General features: G+C 30.5%; 2 protein-coding genes across 4 annotated transcripts in view; one reads left to right on the top strand and one right to left on the bottom strand.

Annotated features, from left to right (window-relative positions):
• Nucleotides 1-5,540, bottom strand: part of LOC145751410 (uncharacterized) — a 34,359-nt gene extending 28,819 nt beyond the window's left edge. For all 3 annotated transcript variants that reach the window (XM_082567542.1, XM_082567545.1, XM_082567543.1), the window contains exons 1-13: nucleotides 5,444-5,540; nucleotides 5,267-5,324; nucleotides 4,909-5,018; nucleotides 4,332-4,575; nucleotides 3,681-3,814; nucleotides 2,849-2,984; nucleotides 2,525-2,611; nucleotides 1,962-2,147; nucleotides 1,326-1,527; nucleotides 1,005-1,223; nucleotides 609-769; nucleotides 274-387; nucleotides 47-161 (exon numbers count right to left, since the gene is read on the bottom strand). In XM_082567542.1, the coding sequence (XP_082423668.1) occupies nucleotides 47-161; nucleotides 274-387; nucleotides 609-769; nucleotides 1,005-1,223; nucleotides 1,326-1,527; nucleotides 1,962-2,147; nucleotides 2,525-2,611; nucleotides 2,849-2,984; nucleotides 3,681-3,814; nucleotides 4,332-4,575; nucleotides 4,909-5,018; nucleotides 5,267-5,324; nucleotides 5,444-5,485 (1,808 nt within the window). In that variant the 5' untranslated portion in view covers nucleotides 5,486-5,540. The remainder of the gene's footprint in view (nucleotides 1-46; nucleotides 162-273; nucleotides 388-608; nucleotides 770-1,004; nucleotides 1,224-1,325; nucleotides 1,528-1,961; nucleotides 2,148-2,524; nucleotides 2,612-2,848; nucleotides 2,985-3,680; nucleotides 3,815-4,331; nucleotides 4,576-4,908; nucleotides 5,019-5,266; nucleotides 5,325-5,443) is intronic.
• Nucleotides 5,541-9,489: 3,949 nt separating this feature from the next.
• Nucleotides 9,490-12,690, top strand: LOC145750105 (protein inturned-like). The gene has a single exon (XM_082566048.1). It carries the CDS (start codon nucleotides 9,712-9,714, stop codon nucleotides 12,298-12,300), a length of 2,589 nt encoding a protein of 862 aa, XP_082422174.1. The 5' UTR covers nucleotides 9,490-9,711; the 3' UTR covers nucleotides 12,301-12,690.
• Nucleotides 12,691-16,472: the final 3,782 nt, after the last annotated feature.

Below are 16,472 nucleotides of genomic sequence, written 5' to 3'. Positions count from 1 at the left end.
AATCTAACCTAACTTGATAAAAACTGTCATTACAAAAATTACTTACCGGACTAATCTAACCTTTCCCTTTCTAGATTGCTGACTTGCAGTTTGAAGCCAATCACCAACTAATTCCTTGTCTTTGGCAGAATAAAATCGATTTAAAACAAAATTATCTTTTCCTGTTAAAAAAAATATGAAGCTTGTTATTATACAGGTTAGGAATAATTTTAATAGAAAAAGTGTCGACTCTGCTTAATTATTTTATACAAAAAAACACTCTGTCAATTTTACCAAGAACTGTATTCTTGTAAATATAAATCGAAGTTTTAAGATCAGCATCAACAAGCTTGGTTTCAAATGATGCCATATAGTTTGTATCGAAATATATGTTATCTGAGTTGATGTCTATAAAACAAACAAAAATTTACCACTACTGAATATATTTAAAATGTCTTTAAATTTGTCTAAGTCAATTAGTGTATTTTACACAATATATGTTAAAATTTAATTTTATAAACAGTTACATTAAATGTTACAATATTAGTGTATTTTATTTATTATACAAACACGTTTATGTTTTTAAAAGGTTTATAGATATTAATATCTCCAATTTAATTAATACCTACATGAAACATTGGATGCATTCTTAAGAGTATACAACACAGAACCATTCACATCGTTGCTGTTCGGAAAAATCTTTATGTTATAAAAATGAAAATCTGACAATGGATAGTTAGTTGATTCCGGTCTTACTATTGAAACATTTGAATTTGCAGACGAACCAGCCCTAAAAAAATTAAAACGGCTTAACAAATTTAAAATATTTTTAAAATAGGGGTAACAATCTATAAATATTTGAATAATAACCTTTATAATTAACAATACACTGTTATTGTTAAAATTATATTATCTCCTATTAATTTGAACATATTTTTGTATATTTAATATTATGAAAATTGCAATACTTTGGTAAATATATAATATACAGTTCACAAAGATTTCTTTAGGCAAAAGATACATACCATATTTGTTGATATAAATCCGTGGGCTTGAACAAATTGTTGCCAATGCATCTATAATTATTAAGTAAAGGTTTTGTACTTCTTGAAGTGGTGGCAAATCCACCGACTGCCTGGTAACCTTTAGGGCATTTTAACGACCAAAATGTTGATGAATTATCTGGTAAGGACCACTCATGTTGAAATGATTTTGCTTTAACTATTGACTCATCCGATAAATCTCTGTTTAACAAAGTATTTATTTAATTTAAAAATAGCAGTATGGTCGAAAAACAAATTGTTATCTTTTTCTAATTTTAAGAAATTTAATGAAATTTAACTTACTTTGCAACAAAGTATGTAAGCGAATTCACATCTTGGTTGTCAGCTAATCCATATTCTCCAAGTCTACACCAATCTTGCATGTTATTTGATTTCTCCCAGCTGTAAAACTCTCCGTTAATGTTAACTTGCAACTGCCATTGACCATTGTTTAAAGGTGATAGAGATAGAGCAGGACCATAAATTTTAGAAAAATATGTGAGCTCTATAAAAATTAACAGAAATATTTATATCATTGATATTCGCTATAAAAAATCCAAATCATATACCAGTACACAAAAAAAATTAAAGAAACATAGACCTTTATATTTATTTTATATATATATATATCGACCGATAACATGGTATAGTTGTCAGAACACTTCCGACATTACATAAGATCCAGGGTTCAATCTTTAGTGATCTAATGTTGTAGTGCCTTTTGGTAAAGCGCTATAAATGATATAAACTCCCGCTGAGCCAGCATCTAGATAGCAGCTCAGTGATCATTCAATTATATATATATATTTTTTTTTTTATAATATCCCAAATTGCCACAGGCGACTTGAGACTGGGTCGGGGTAACTGTTGTTACTCTATTAAGAATAAATATATATACAAAAAAATTTTTTATAAATTTTTTTAAGTTAGCTTTTTCACCTTGGGTTTCATCACAAGAAGCAAACCCAGTAAAAGATAATTCGTCTTCAACGAGTTCAACAGTAAAGTTTGAATATTTTGATAGTTTGGCAATCAGCATGCAATGTGTTGTGTTGTAGGACCACATCAAACAGGTTGTGTTACTTTTAGATACACAAGACTGTCGACAGTTGAATGCAGACGTCTCTGTTAAGCAAAAACACATTTTTTTTAATAATTTATTTCTGATTTTTTTAAATGTTAACATTTGATTTCATAATATTTCAAAACTGAAGAAATAACAAAGTAATGTAATAAACTTCTATTAAAAAATAAACATTTCATTTATGCACATAAAATTTGACCGGCAGCGTGGTGTATTGGTAAGAACACTTGCAACACCACCAAGAGGTCGTGGGTTTAATTTCCACTGCTTTTATGCTGTAGCGCCCTTGAGTAAGGTTCTATAAATGGTATAAACTCCTGCTGAGCCAGCACTTAATCAGCAGCAAAATTACTGGGCAATTATAATCTTTATATTATAAAATAACACATTAAATTTTTACACTACAAAATAATGATACCTGCATAAACAAATGCTGTTGAAATAGTGTCAATTATTTTTACTCCCATTCTGCCCAACAAACACATTCCATCATAATTTTTTACACCTAAAAAAAGTTTGTTAGGTAATACTTTTTTTCATAAATATTACCAACTTAATTTAAATCATATTTATTTGTTTTTCGTTTATAATAAAATTTGAAAAAAATAACAGTTCATATTATGTTAATACAATATCTTAACTATAACATTTTTTAATCTTAGATCGTTTTTAAACTCACCGTAATCTTAAAATAATAATATCTTTTTTGAAAAAAAAAAAAAAGATTTGATAATATACAAACCAGTGTTGTACAGTTCCAAGTTATGCATACTTCCACATGTTTCACTCGTACTAGACTGACACGGAATGTTACATTCCGATTCGTCAGATTTCCCGCCAAAACCAAAATAATTACTGCAATGACATTCACCACCACCCTGTTTCAGTAAAATAAAAAATATTTAGAAAAAATTCAAAAATAAAATTTTGAGCTAAACAAATTTACTATGATTTGAAAATTTCTAAGTTGTTCTTCTTTGTTATTTGATGCTTAAAATTGTTTAAAAGGTATTAAATTTGGATAAAATATGAAAAAAAAAACAAACAAAAAGTTGTTTTAAAATTTTGCAAAAATGTATAGTTTAGTAGCCTATTATTCTAATAATTAACTTCTATTAATGGTTTACATTATTATAGTTTTTTTTTTGTATATATCTTTATCCTCGATGTGGGAAAGTCGAATGCTAGACCTAAACACAGAGTAACATCAGTTACTCCGACCCAGTCTCGAGTTGCCTTTAGCAGTTTGAGATATTATAGATTATAATTGCCCGATAACTATACTGCTGATTAAATGCTGGCTCAGCAGGAGTTCATACCGTTTATGTTGCCTTACTCAAGGGCGCTACAGCATGAGATCAGTAGGAATTGTACCCACGACCCAATGTGTGGTGTAGCAAGTGTACTTACCAACTACACCACGCTGCCGGTAACCTACACCACGCTGCCGGTGATTCTAATAATTAACTTTTATTAATGGTTTACATTATTATAATTAATTATTTATCAACATTAAATTATAAATTAATTTTTTGTCAAAAAAAATCGAATACCAAATCTTAAAATAAAGTTACCATGACTGAAAAGTAGGTGAAGTTTTCGAGTTTGCAAGACATATCACAAATTAAAGAATTAGCCCCATCTGTCATTATTTCTTTTACTAAAGAGGATTCATCATGGTTTATATCATAAAAACAACCAATTCGTCCTGTAACAAATAGAATCAATATTAGTTAATAACCACAGTTTATATATTTACTAAATAGGCTATTTAAAATAATATTAGAAAACTTTTAAAAATATATTTTTAACAAATTTGACTCTTTATACTTTACATAGCCTACTAAATAAAATATTGGTAACTATGTTTTTTTAAACCAACAAATTGGTGTATCATTATTTTTTTTTGTATATTTCTTTATCCTCGATGTGGGAAGGTCGAATGTAGTAACATCAGTTACTCCGACCCAGTTTTAAGTAGCCTGTGGCAGTTTAAGATTATAGATTATAATTGCTCGGTAATTATGCTGCTGATTAAGTGCTGGCTTAGCAAGTGTTCATATACTTTAATCAAGGGCGCTACAGCATGAGAGCAGTGAGGATTAAACCCACAGCCTCATGGTGGTGTAGCAAGTGTTCTTACCACTACACCACGCTGCCGGTCGCATAACACCATTATATTGTTTAATTTTTTATGTAACTTAAAAAAAAATAAAATAAATAACCTTTAGTGCAAGTTCTAAATCCAGTTGTTGCCTGATGTGCATACCTCACAGTAACATTATTAACAGGTTGCGAGTTATTAGTAAGATAACAAGTAGGGTCCCCTGGTTTGTGTTTTAACCAATCAGGTTCAGAATTATCCGGACTAGGTTGCAGTATATTTGGATCAAGTATTTCGTGGTAAGCCATGCTGTCACCTGGATCAAAACTCCAAATTGCACAATCATCATATGAGAAGCATGCATTCTAAATTCAAAAAATGTATTATAATAATTAATCTAAAAAAATCATAGTATCGGTATATCACGCAATAGCTTAGTGTAATAGTTAAAACACTTTGCTTAAAGAGAGTTTTAAGTTTAACTATTTTTGTATCCAGCAATAACAAATTATAATTTTTGTACCCAGCAATAACAAATTATAATTTTCCAAATTTTCCTATTTTACTTTAGACTTGGTTGAAGTACCAAAAGTTACGTTATGTTTAGGCTATAAAAACGACATTGCTTAGATAACATATCAAACTAAAAATAAAAAAATTGAAACTAAAATTTAAAAAATCTGCCGTTTACATTTTACCTCGCACGACTTTTTGTCATATTTTGTTAGATCTTCTTTCTGTTGAGCACGAAAGCCCACCACAATAATATTTTGCTTTGTAAAGCATCCCAAACCACTAACAGCATCGACTAAACATCACACATTCGTTTTATTATGCGACATATGCAAAAAAATACAGCAGAATTTATTTAAAATACCAATTATAAAATAACACATACTTTGCGTTTTAAACATGCGCGATCTACTACCAAAACAGGGACTTTCCCTTTTTTAGTTTCAATTTTAAATATTGTTATTTCATTTAATTTATTTACATTTAGAAAAATTGTTTCACAAAAGTTTGATGTATTTTTATAAATCTAAATGTTAACCTTACCTGTATTTTGATCTTCCTGCGCTTTACATGTTATCAAAAGTAAAAGAAAAACAAAAGTCTATAAAAATACAACTTTTACATTTTTTTAAAAGTTTAAATAGTTTTACATTTACATTATCATAAAATACTAAAGAAATCAAATTAACATAAAAAAATAATATTTTTAGAAAACCGTACTTGTAAATCTTGAAGTTTGAACTTGATTCTATTTCTTTTCATAATTTTTAATAATATTTTATCACTATAAAAACATGAAGATTTAAATTAAGTATACGGCTGCCCAAACTGGAGTTAGTAAGGCAAAGAAATTTAAAAGTGCAGAAATAAATAAAGATAATTTCCATCGGCGGACATCCACTATTTTAGTTTATTGTATTAGCATTTAAATCTCCAGGTCTGATTATAAATTTCTTAGAATTTAAGGAGAACCAAAATGTTAAAAATAAATTGTAAAAAGCAAAGTTAATTCCAATTACCTTTAAAACTTGCTTTTGCCAAGTTGTTTTTAATAAATACAGTTGTTTTTACCGCATGAATAGATAAATAGTTGTTTTTTACAACATACTATTGTAACAATCGCTGTATTATAATCTATAGTTTATTATTGCGAAAAGATCCACATACAACCGTTCACAATTTTACATCACCTATACTCATACAAATACATTCGAAACAGTTAAACCAATACATCACGTGATTAAGAACACGTGATAAAGATAAGGGGTAACATATCGGCAATATGTGACCCACGTTAACGTAACAACAAGATGGCAAATTCGTTACACTATCAATTGTTTTGATGTAAATAGATATAATATTACCTTTATATATGCATAGAATATTTTAAAAATAATTTTTAAGCCAAGTATTGCGCAACATAAATTAGGATATTAGGTAACTTCCTTAAAATGCCACAAACTTAAATTTGTGGTGATATGTCAATAATAAATAGTTTTAAATAAAAATAAACTTTGTCGTGTGTTATAAAATATTGAATATTTTATTTAAAATTTTGCCATAAAAAATTAATAAAAATTATAGTTTTATACATTGGCATATAATTAAAAAAGAATAAAATAAAGTTTATCAATTTTTAGAAATTAATTTTTATTGTTTAACAAAACTTGTAAACAAAATTTTAGGTTGTTTTTTTAAATAAAGATTACTAAAAATTCATGTCAGTCAAAACTATTTACAAAACAAAAATTCGTTGGAAAATCTTTTCCCGGCTTTTAACCTGATCTTTCATGGATTTTACGCCAATTACAAACAATTTAGATAACCGCTTTTTTAGAACTCGATACGCTGTTGTTTTAATTCCAAATAAGTAGATTTTAGGTTAAAAACGCGGCATGGTTTTGCCTAATGATGCTGCACAATTTTAAGCTTATTTGACAAAAATTCTGAATGCATTTAATATTTTTATTCATAATATTTACGTCTAGAAACGGCAATAATACATAAACAAATTAAAACCATTGTTTATTATAATAAAAAAATAGGAATTATATGACCTTAACCAAAAACTGTTTTTTACAATATGTAATATCAAAGCTAATTGCGTGAAAGCTAATATAGTAGATAAATATAAACATATTAAGTAAACTACAAATAGCCATTAGGTTAAAATAACAGTAAGCCGAATTTTTATTTAAGCAATTTTTTGAAATAAGTTTCAATAAAACGATTTAACGTTAGACAAAAATTTAACAAATTTATTTCTTATATGTATTCTGAATATCTGTCTTTTGGTTTGCTCGTGCTTTTGGTTGCGGTATCTCTTTCGGAGTATTGTATAACTCCGCCCGATCTGTATTTGTAGGGTGCGGTTTCGTGAATTTCCTCTCTGGGGCCCGGAAGACACACGCTGGCAAGACCGGCGAACAAAGCTAGAATCCCGCTAAGGTAGCAAACATAAAGAGTCGCGCCGACTTCGAAGCGAAATATGTTGTCCTGCGACCCAATGTGGTTGTACTCTTGAATTATAGCGAACGTGTACCACAACGCCGATGCCAGTGTCAGAAAACCTTTTGAACAAACGAAATTTAAAAAAAAATTTATAAAAAAACGCTATTAAAAAATAGCATGGCTCAAGGACGAATAGCGTTGCGTTGGTGCGACTTCAACCCGAAACCTTTCGGCTCGTCGTTGTACGATGCCATGACCAGTTTACCACACTACATGTTTCATTATTGTGTAACTTATAACTTGTCACCAAAAATGATTTTTAATTTAACAACCTTAAAAAAATGAATTTTTTATCATCTTACTTGCTGCGAGATATAAAAAGCCGCTAATATGCATTATTCGTCTTTTGGAATTTAATTCATTGTCCATGAATTTTGAGCATTCCATCCCAAAAAGTAAACCGAACAACCCAATAGTTGAAAACAATCCAGCACCACACATCATGGCTCTTATGGCGGTCAAATAATCTAGAAAAAAAGTCAGTTTAAATTTTAAATAAAATAAAAACACAATCAGGCTAAATCAGTCAAAGATTTTATTACTTACTTGGGGCGTCAAAAACAGAGTTTTGTTCTTCGCACTGATATTGGCCGCTGTACAGTTGCAGGCATTCCGCAAAAAGTCCACGCCATGCCCAAGCCGCACCCAAAACCGAGGCACTGTTGCCCCCTGTTACCGACCATTGGGTCCATCCTATCGACGTAAAAATGCCAGCGGTGGCAAGTAATCCAAAAATAAAACAAACCAATTGCATCTTGCTTATTTAAGAGTCTCCTGCTTATTAGGACTTTAAATCAGACAAAAAAAAAGATATATACCTAAACTTTACTTTTTAGTCTGACTGTATTTTCGAATAACAGCTTGTTTTTGCAGAATTTTGGTAGTTTGTTTTTGCAGAATTTTGGTAATTTTGGTAGTTCTAGGTAGCTGATCACTTGAGTGTAACTGTGGTTTGAAACCAAATGAGTTCACCCATTACAAGTTTAACCAATCAGCAAAGTTCTTTTTTTAAACCGTTAAAAGTAAAAAAAAATTCCAACCACAAGACTATTTAAATAAATGCTTGTTGTTTTTATTTAAAATTTAAAATAAAATGAACCAAAAAACAGTTACAGTTTACAATTGTAATTCAACGTCGCTTTTATAAAGCCTTTGCTAAAAAAGTTTACATATTGATTTTATATAAAAAAAATTTTAACTTTAAAAAACACGTCATGTTGCCTAATAAATATCTTAAACTATCGCAATTTACTTTTAATATTAACTATAAATATAATGGGTAATTTTTAGCAAGTTTTTTAGATTAAAAATAATTAATAAGTTATAAATTTATTTATTTAAAAACAAACAATTTTAATCGTCAAAAATGTAACTTTTTACATAATAAAACATAGTAAACAAAAATGTTATATATATTCGGAATCAGAGTGCCCTTTCTTTTTACTAAAGGAATATGAGTTTTCTCCACGGTTATATAAATACGTCTGGTTATCATTTTCGTCGTCGTAGTCTTTTTTTCCTGGTATACAAATACAAAAGAAGCCAGCCGCTGCTGATAACAAGCAGCTAATATAGCCCAAATATAACGTGGCCCCCAACTCAAAACGAATAGTGTTGTCTTGCGAATAAACCGAAAAAAAGTCGTAGACTACGATTGATGTATACCAGGCAACAGACGCAAGAGTGAGAAGGCCTTTGATATAAAAAATATAAATTAAAATTATAGATAAGTTCCACTTATGGCCAAAACAAAGTAATAACTTTTTATGATACGGTAATCAGGATTATGTGTACAATCATATATAGTTGCTGGCATTGATAATGTTCACCCAACCAAATACACATATACTTTTCAAGAAAAAAGTCCATATTTTAAAACATAATAATGTGCGTAAAATAACTGTTGTAAACTCGTCGTTATCACTTTACCTGCAATAAAAAATAATGTTCCTGCAATGCGCATGATCCGTCGTTTTGCGCCAAGGTCGCCGTCCAACAACTTCGAGCATTCCATGCTTATGAGCACACAAAAACAACCAATCACAGATGCCACACTTGCAGTTACCATAAACGCTCGTAAAACAGTAAGATAAACTAAATAAAACAAGCAAATGATTGTTAAAAAAATAATTTAGTTAAAAAAAATTAAAGAGGATAAATTGCACAATAGCTCCACCTAGTAACAACAGTGTTATATTTACAACGGTCGCTCGTGACGTCACTTTGTAAACACAAACGAAGCGTTACTTTTGTTGTCATGTTAAAGATAAAATGTTTCATGTTTTTGCAATTTAAAAGTAGTTAACTGTAATCTAAAGTAAATCGTGATCAATTTGTTATTACGTCCTAGTTTAAGCTGGACATTTTTTGTATTTGAGGGTACGATAAACATTTAAAAACTACACCAATCAGAAACTGCAAATTTCAGCATTGAGGAGGGTCAAGGGTTAGTTTGTATTATCAACGACTTGTTAAAAATGTCACGAGTTGCGAATTCAACTTCTAGACAATATAAAAACAGAGAGGATTTTTCAAAAAGAGTCACCAACAACCATAGAGATCCACATTTGATCAAGCAAGATGCGGTTGAAGATTATGGAAGTGAGGAGAGTGACTCTTATACAGAGTCGGACTTTAGTCACTCTTCGGATGAGGTAGAAGTAGGATGGCATGAAGAACCAATGAGAGCTGGGGAATTATTTTATGTAGAAAACTCTCCAACAAAACCAGAAACAAGTCAGCAAAAATCACCCAGATCTGCAAATCGCATTCAAAATGAATCTCAAACATTTGTTGCACCTAAAACTGTGGCTTTAAAATCAGTTTTTGTGTCTGTAAATGCAGCTGCTTCTTACGGTCGAAAAATGGCAACAAATTTACTTGCAAGCATGCTGGGCATCATAACTTTGGATATAAAACCAAAGGGTGTGTCACGATCTCCAACAAACGATAAAATTGTTGTCGATGTTCTGGTTCCAGGCGGTGCAACGCTCAGAACCGGGCAAGTTAATCTCGGGGATGTTTTAATTGCAGTTAATGATGTGTGTGTGAATCTTGAAAATGTTGAGCTTGTTTTGAGAACAATTTCACGTCCAACCAACTTGAAGCTTACTCTTCAAATTGAGGAGCAGGTTACATATAACCACATTCCAAGAGGAATTCCTGGATCAAATTCGTTCCTTAGAAAAGAGTCAATCACTACAGAAAATGAAGAGGAGACCGAAGATAGTGTCGTGACAATTTTATCTCCGAATCCTAATCGTGTAAAACGTCCGAATTCATTGGAGGGACCTAATGCGGTGTTCTACTTGACTACTGTTAGCTCTGAAACAGCTAAAGCTGATGACGATATTTTGTATTCCTACCCTGCGACTGATACAAGTAATTTGCCTTCCAAAATAAGTTTAATTCGGGGTGTGTTTTTGACTTTGGCTGATATTATGAAAGACACCTTTTCAGGCAATGTTCTGAGCTCAACAATAATGCTAGAAGACAATATTGTACATTGTGCATATCATGTTATCGGCACAGAAGTTTTGGTCATTTGTGTACCTGCATCATCGTATTCACTTCCACAGACACATCACACTATATGTAATGCAGTAAGACTGTTACAAGTTATGTATGGTACCATTGAAATTGCATTCCAACCCGAACACAAACATAGACTTGATCATTTGTTTCACTTTATGCTTATGCTAAATACAAGCACCTCGGATAGTCAAGTAAAGTCTTTTAATTGTAAAGTTCCTGGTATTAGAACCCTAACACTCTCGTCAGAACTAAAATCGCCAATTAATGCTGCACTGGCAGAGTTGGAATCTTGTGATTTCGATGATGGGTATAATAACCAAACATACCAGCGCCGATTGTATACAGTTTGTGGCTCTTGCATTTTCTATGATGGTTATCTCTTAACAAGTCATTTGACAAGCGATGATTTAAAAGATGCATATCTGTTTTGTTACAATCATGGCCTGTTGGATTTCTCAGGCAAGGAACGAATCGGACAGCTTCTAATTTGGAGAGAAGTTTTTCGTTGGTCCGATAAAAAAAGCGGTAAACCAAAAAACAAAGCATACAGAGTTCCTGAAAGTAGATACTTTTGGATGATCGTCGGATTAAAACACAACCTTTTATGTGTTTTAATGCAGTTAAACGGAAAACTATTTCCAACTTCACATACCCCTAGACCAGACTCTTTGTATGTTAACCAAGCTCGTGCAACACTTATAAATTTAGAGGCAAACCATTTTCAGGATTGTCTTGATAAAAGATTAGTGACCACTTCATCTCCACATCTTGCTTCAGTCCAAGAATTTGTTGAGCAAAATTCAAAATCAATTTTTAAGCAATCGAAACCACCTACTGGAGCATCTAACCAATCAAAAGGGTTTAAAATTAATTTTAGCTCGCCCCTACGGAATAAAAATACAGAACAGAACGAATCAAAGTTATCACCGAGAGTGAAAGCTAAAACCAAGTTTGGAAACAGTACGGCTAAAAGTCTGTTTCGTGACAAATCGTTTAGCTCGCAAGGCAGTGACAACAGCAATAATTCGATTCGACAGGCAGAGCAAACAACAACAGATAAAGCTTTCTCTTTAGAAGATATCAGAGATGCTATTGACTCTGTAGGCCCAGATGGTGGGCAAAATGTGACAAACATAACATCAGGAGTCAATAATTCACTTTTTCACTACCTCAACTTCGATCACACTCAAGGAATATTAATATCGCCTACACAGCACGATGAAGGAATTGTAGGCAGTGAACTTCAGAAAGTTGTAATTGCCAATTTTAAGAAATACTCGCTGCTTATTCACCAGCGCTTTTGCGACAACAAAAATAAACAAGAACAATGTTACGAAGAAGGTGCTTCGTTTCATTGCGTTGTGCCTTCTTACAATAACCCAGCAAAAAAACAGGCGCCGTATTTAAACTACTGGGTGGTCGGAAGGCAAACGTCAAACCCCTACAAACGGGAAATTTATGTTTGTTTTCAAAATTCGGCAAGTCAAAATTTAGTTGAGTTATGTTTTAAAATGGCGACGTGTGAAATGTAAAAAAAATTTTATAGCGATTTTTTTTCTATTTTATACCTGATGCTTATATTTTGTTCTCTTTAACTTACACCAAGGCTTTAAAAGATAAAAATATGTACTTCACACCAAAAATTAAATGTTCTACACACATTTATGCGCGTTTTGTAACTTTTTTACCTAAGTTTGTATATCTTTTTTTATAATTTTTCCATGTTAATACATATTTTTCCATACTGCCAAAGCGTAAAATATCCGTGCTGTATTCGCAAAAAAAAAACAATTTATTAAATATAATAAATGTGTATCGTTGTGTACAAATTTATCATATTCTTTTACAATTTTTTGTACTGTTATTAAAGTTATATAACCTGCGTTTTATATATATATTTTTTATTACCGATTTCATATACTTTTTTCCCTACTTGCAGTAGCTTTTTTGTAATGTTATTTTCGTACATGAAAAATAATAAACTGTAATACCGTAAAAAGGTAGTTGAAGTTTTTAGTTTTTAAGCAAAATAAATTTAGTTCTAATAAACAAATATTAATCAGAAAATGGCGCAATAAAAAGTTAAATTTTTTAAATTTAGCTACTAAAAAAAACGCGAAAAAAAAATTTAAAACTAAAATAAATTAACTAATTTTTAAAATGAAAAAAAAATTATAAAACGTAATTTAAAAAAAAAATAAAAATATACCTGGCAACTCAAAGAGAGGTACTAAGTAATTTTCGCACTGATATTGGTAGGTCATAATCTGCATGCATTCGCACCAAAGTCCTTTAAAACCCCAAACCGTATGCAAAAGGGTTTTGCTTGCAGCAGCACTGGTTACAGACCATTGATTCCATGTGCAGGTTACTATAGTAGATATAGTTGATAGAAAAGCAAGTATAAAACTAGCAATCTGAAGATTCGACATTTTTTTTCATTTACCTGTGTTAATATGATGGCGACTTAAGATCTGTCCGAAAATATTGCAAAAAAAAAATTTAATAAGTTTTAAAAATTAAATTTTTCTCAAACTGGTTAACATAATAAAACAAAATGAAAAAAACTTTCTGGTAAGTTATTTTAATAAAAAAAATCGACGTTCTTTTTGTGATTTCTACTATAAGCTCTTATGTTTTACTGTTATATATATCACGTAATAAAATACAAGCCCTGGTTAACGAAAATACGTGGGCGATGTAAAACACGGAAAATACAAATTTGCAAACAATTTACATAATATGACAACTTAGAGTGACTTGCTAACATCTCACATGACATAATAAACGGGGGTTAACGACTTAGATGTCTTGATCACGTGATAGTCAAACAAAATTGCTTTAATTCAAACAATTATGACGTAGCTCTAAGCTTGAATTTTTTTATTTAAAAATAACTCTTGTTTAAAAATTGATTTTTCTTAAATTTTTCTTATAATTATTTTTTCTTAAATGTGTTATATAACCTTATTAACAAAATATGTTGTACTTGATGTGACAGAAAATCTAAAATATAGCATAATAAAAAAACTTCCTATTTAAAAAAAAATTAACTTACGAATTTTAAAAAACTATTCTGCCTTTTCATTGCAACTTTATTTAAAGTAAATTAAAACGTTTATCTAAATTGTTATTAAACACATAAAAAAATACCTTTAAAATATTATTAAGCAATTTTGTTCAGTTAGATTTTTACCTTTCAAGTTAAAACAATGCAACGAGTTTATTACAGTAATCTATAAAGTATTTTCAATCCACGGTTTACGCATTTATTTCTAGATTTTTCATTTTATCACCCTTTAACCATTTACAACTAATGTTGTAAAAAGATTAAATTAACCACTAACAATGTTGTAAAAAAATAATTTTTCTAAATCTAATTTTTTTTCGACTGATTTTTTTAAACGCGCGCTTCATTTTAAATGATTCAGAAATAGAAAAATTTTAATTTATAGGCAAACATAATATACATGATGCCATTATTCCAAAAAAAACACATGTACTAATCTTATGTACATAGATATTTATGGGTTAGTTTATAAATCCATTAAGGTTACTTGATTGATGATTCATTATACTAACACAGTATTAATTGGGCTTAAGTTCGTTATTGTAAAAGTGCAATATAAGACTAGAACAAATTTACTAGAAGTATTTTATGGTTTAAAATAAATCTGTTTATTATTTTACAAACAGACAATGTCACAACAATAGCAAATATGTTACCCTCTGTTTTTAACAACGTATCGGTAATCGTCTATATTCGGTAATTTGCAAACAATGTATTAGGTCGTTAAAAAACTCAATTATGGAATTTTCGCTCGTCGTTAAGCATTAAATCTAACCACATTTGCGTCATCACTAATCTAAGTTAAACGTTACCTTGGCAATGCCCATTTTATTGGCACTTAAAAGTTCAATGTCTAACTAACAAAAAAACAATTATTAGACGTTAAAACCTATTACGATTTGTACAAACACGGATCACGTGGCTATAATTTTATTATATATAGATCACGTGAGTATGAATTATGACGTCATGTTGAGAACTTTGTTTTTGCACGCAACGTGGCAAAGTAAATTTTTATATAAATTTGCTTTCGCCCGTTTGGTACCCTTACCTAGTAGTGCTGTTTTATGTGACTTAATATTATAAGTTTGTTACTTGTTGTCTCGAGTAGATGACATGTCTAATACGGTAAAAAAATTTGTATTATACTTGGAAAATGCAGAACTTGTTAAACGTTAAAGAATATTATTAAGTTTTAAAAATTTACAATTAGCTAAATAAAAATAAAAATTTTACGTATACTAATGCGAACCGAAAACAAATAAAATTATTGTTACCATAAATAATCGTTTATACTTCAAGAATTTAAAATTTGTAACTCACAAAACTACGATCAAGAGTTTAACCACGGCTTAAATAAAATTCCAAAGCGTGTGTCCTCAGCATGAGGCCTTTAAAAATCGGGAAACGAATAAAACATATTTTGGTTTATCAAGCAAAGTTTTAAAGTTTTAAATTTAATATGTTAACAAAAACTGTAGAACAAATAATTACTGCCTAGAGTATTGTTACCCAATTTTCAACATTAAAGAAAACAGTCCATTATGGTGGGTAGTACTAAAATACGGGATGCGGGAAGTTGCGGGGTGCGGGAAATACCGAGGCCGTATGTAAACGTTAATAAAAAAACGCTGAATGCTGAAAAGGACGAACTTTTTATACCCTCCCCTAATCTTCCCTTGTGCTTTATATTCAATTTCGCATCATTTCTTAACCTTTAAAGTTAATCCCGCATCACCCCTTAGCCCTTTAGATAAAAACAGCAAACATCCCGCAGAAAAGTACAAAAATTCCGTTCCGTCCCGCATTCCGCGAATTTTCGTTAACGTTTACATACGGTCCCGCACTATCCCGCATCCCGTACTTTAGTATTGTCCATTATGATTAGCGATTAATTGCTTGGTAGAAAAAGGGCGGTAACATTAAATACGAAACGAGTTAAAAGATGCGCTTAAAAGCTTGATCGAATAATTAAGCTACAATACTTATTAAAATTTTTCCTTTTTTGCAGTAAATGAAAATCCTCTAAATTTTTATTGCTTTAAATGCCAACCGCGTTGTCTAACGAAAAACCAAAAATTCCGTTTAGACCTACGCCCAGGAAAAAATGACATTTGTAATCGCGTAAGTAAATTAAATTTTTAGTAAATTAATTCGATACCAACTATGCGTTTTATGCTATTCGTTAATGCGGGTTCAAGGGATAATTGCTTTGGAATAGTTCAGATGATAGAAGAAAAAAACTTAAGTAAGATATATAATGCTTTAATGAATTAGTAGTCCATCATCTACAAAATATTTATTAATTGAAGCAAGAAAATATGTGTAAAAATGACATGCGCTTATAATATATTTGTTATTACTATGCTTGTATCATTATTTTTTTAAATATTAACTGCCAAACACCAAAACTGTGTTATAATTTTATCTTTAAATTTTTAGTTTTATTGAAAATGGATTGCCCTAGTTGTAAATCGTAGAAGTAGAAAAATTGGCAATCGAAGGGTTTCCAACTTCCCGTCGTTTCTCAAATGTAGATTTGTTATAGACAAGACAAAGGGGAAGGAGAAGGAAAGAGAAAGAAAGGGAGAAGTCGTTGAGCGTGTGATAGCAACACAAGAACGGAAGTTTTTG

Source organism: Corella eumyota, chromosome 4 (assembly GCF_963082875.1).
Source record: "Corella eumyota chromosome 4, kaCorEumy4.1, whole genome shotgun sequence".
NCBI lineage: Eukaryota > Metazoa > Chordata > Ascidiacea > Phlebobranchia > Corellidae > Corella > Corella eumyota.
Note: the sequence above shows the minus strand (reverse complement) of the source record. Positions and strands in the feature narration are given on the sequence as shown.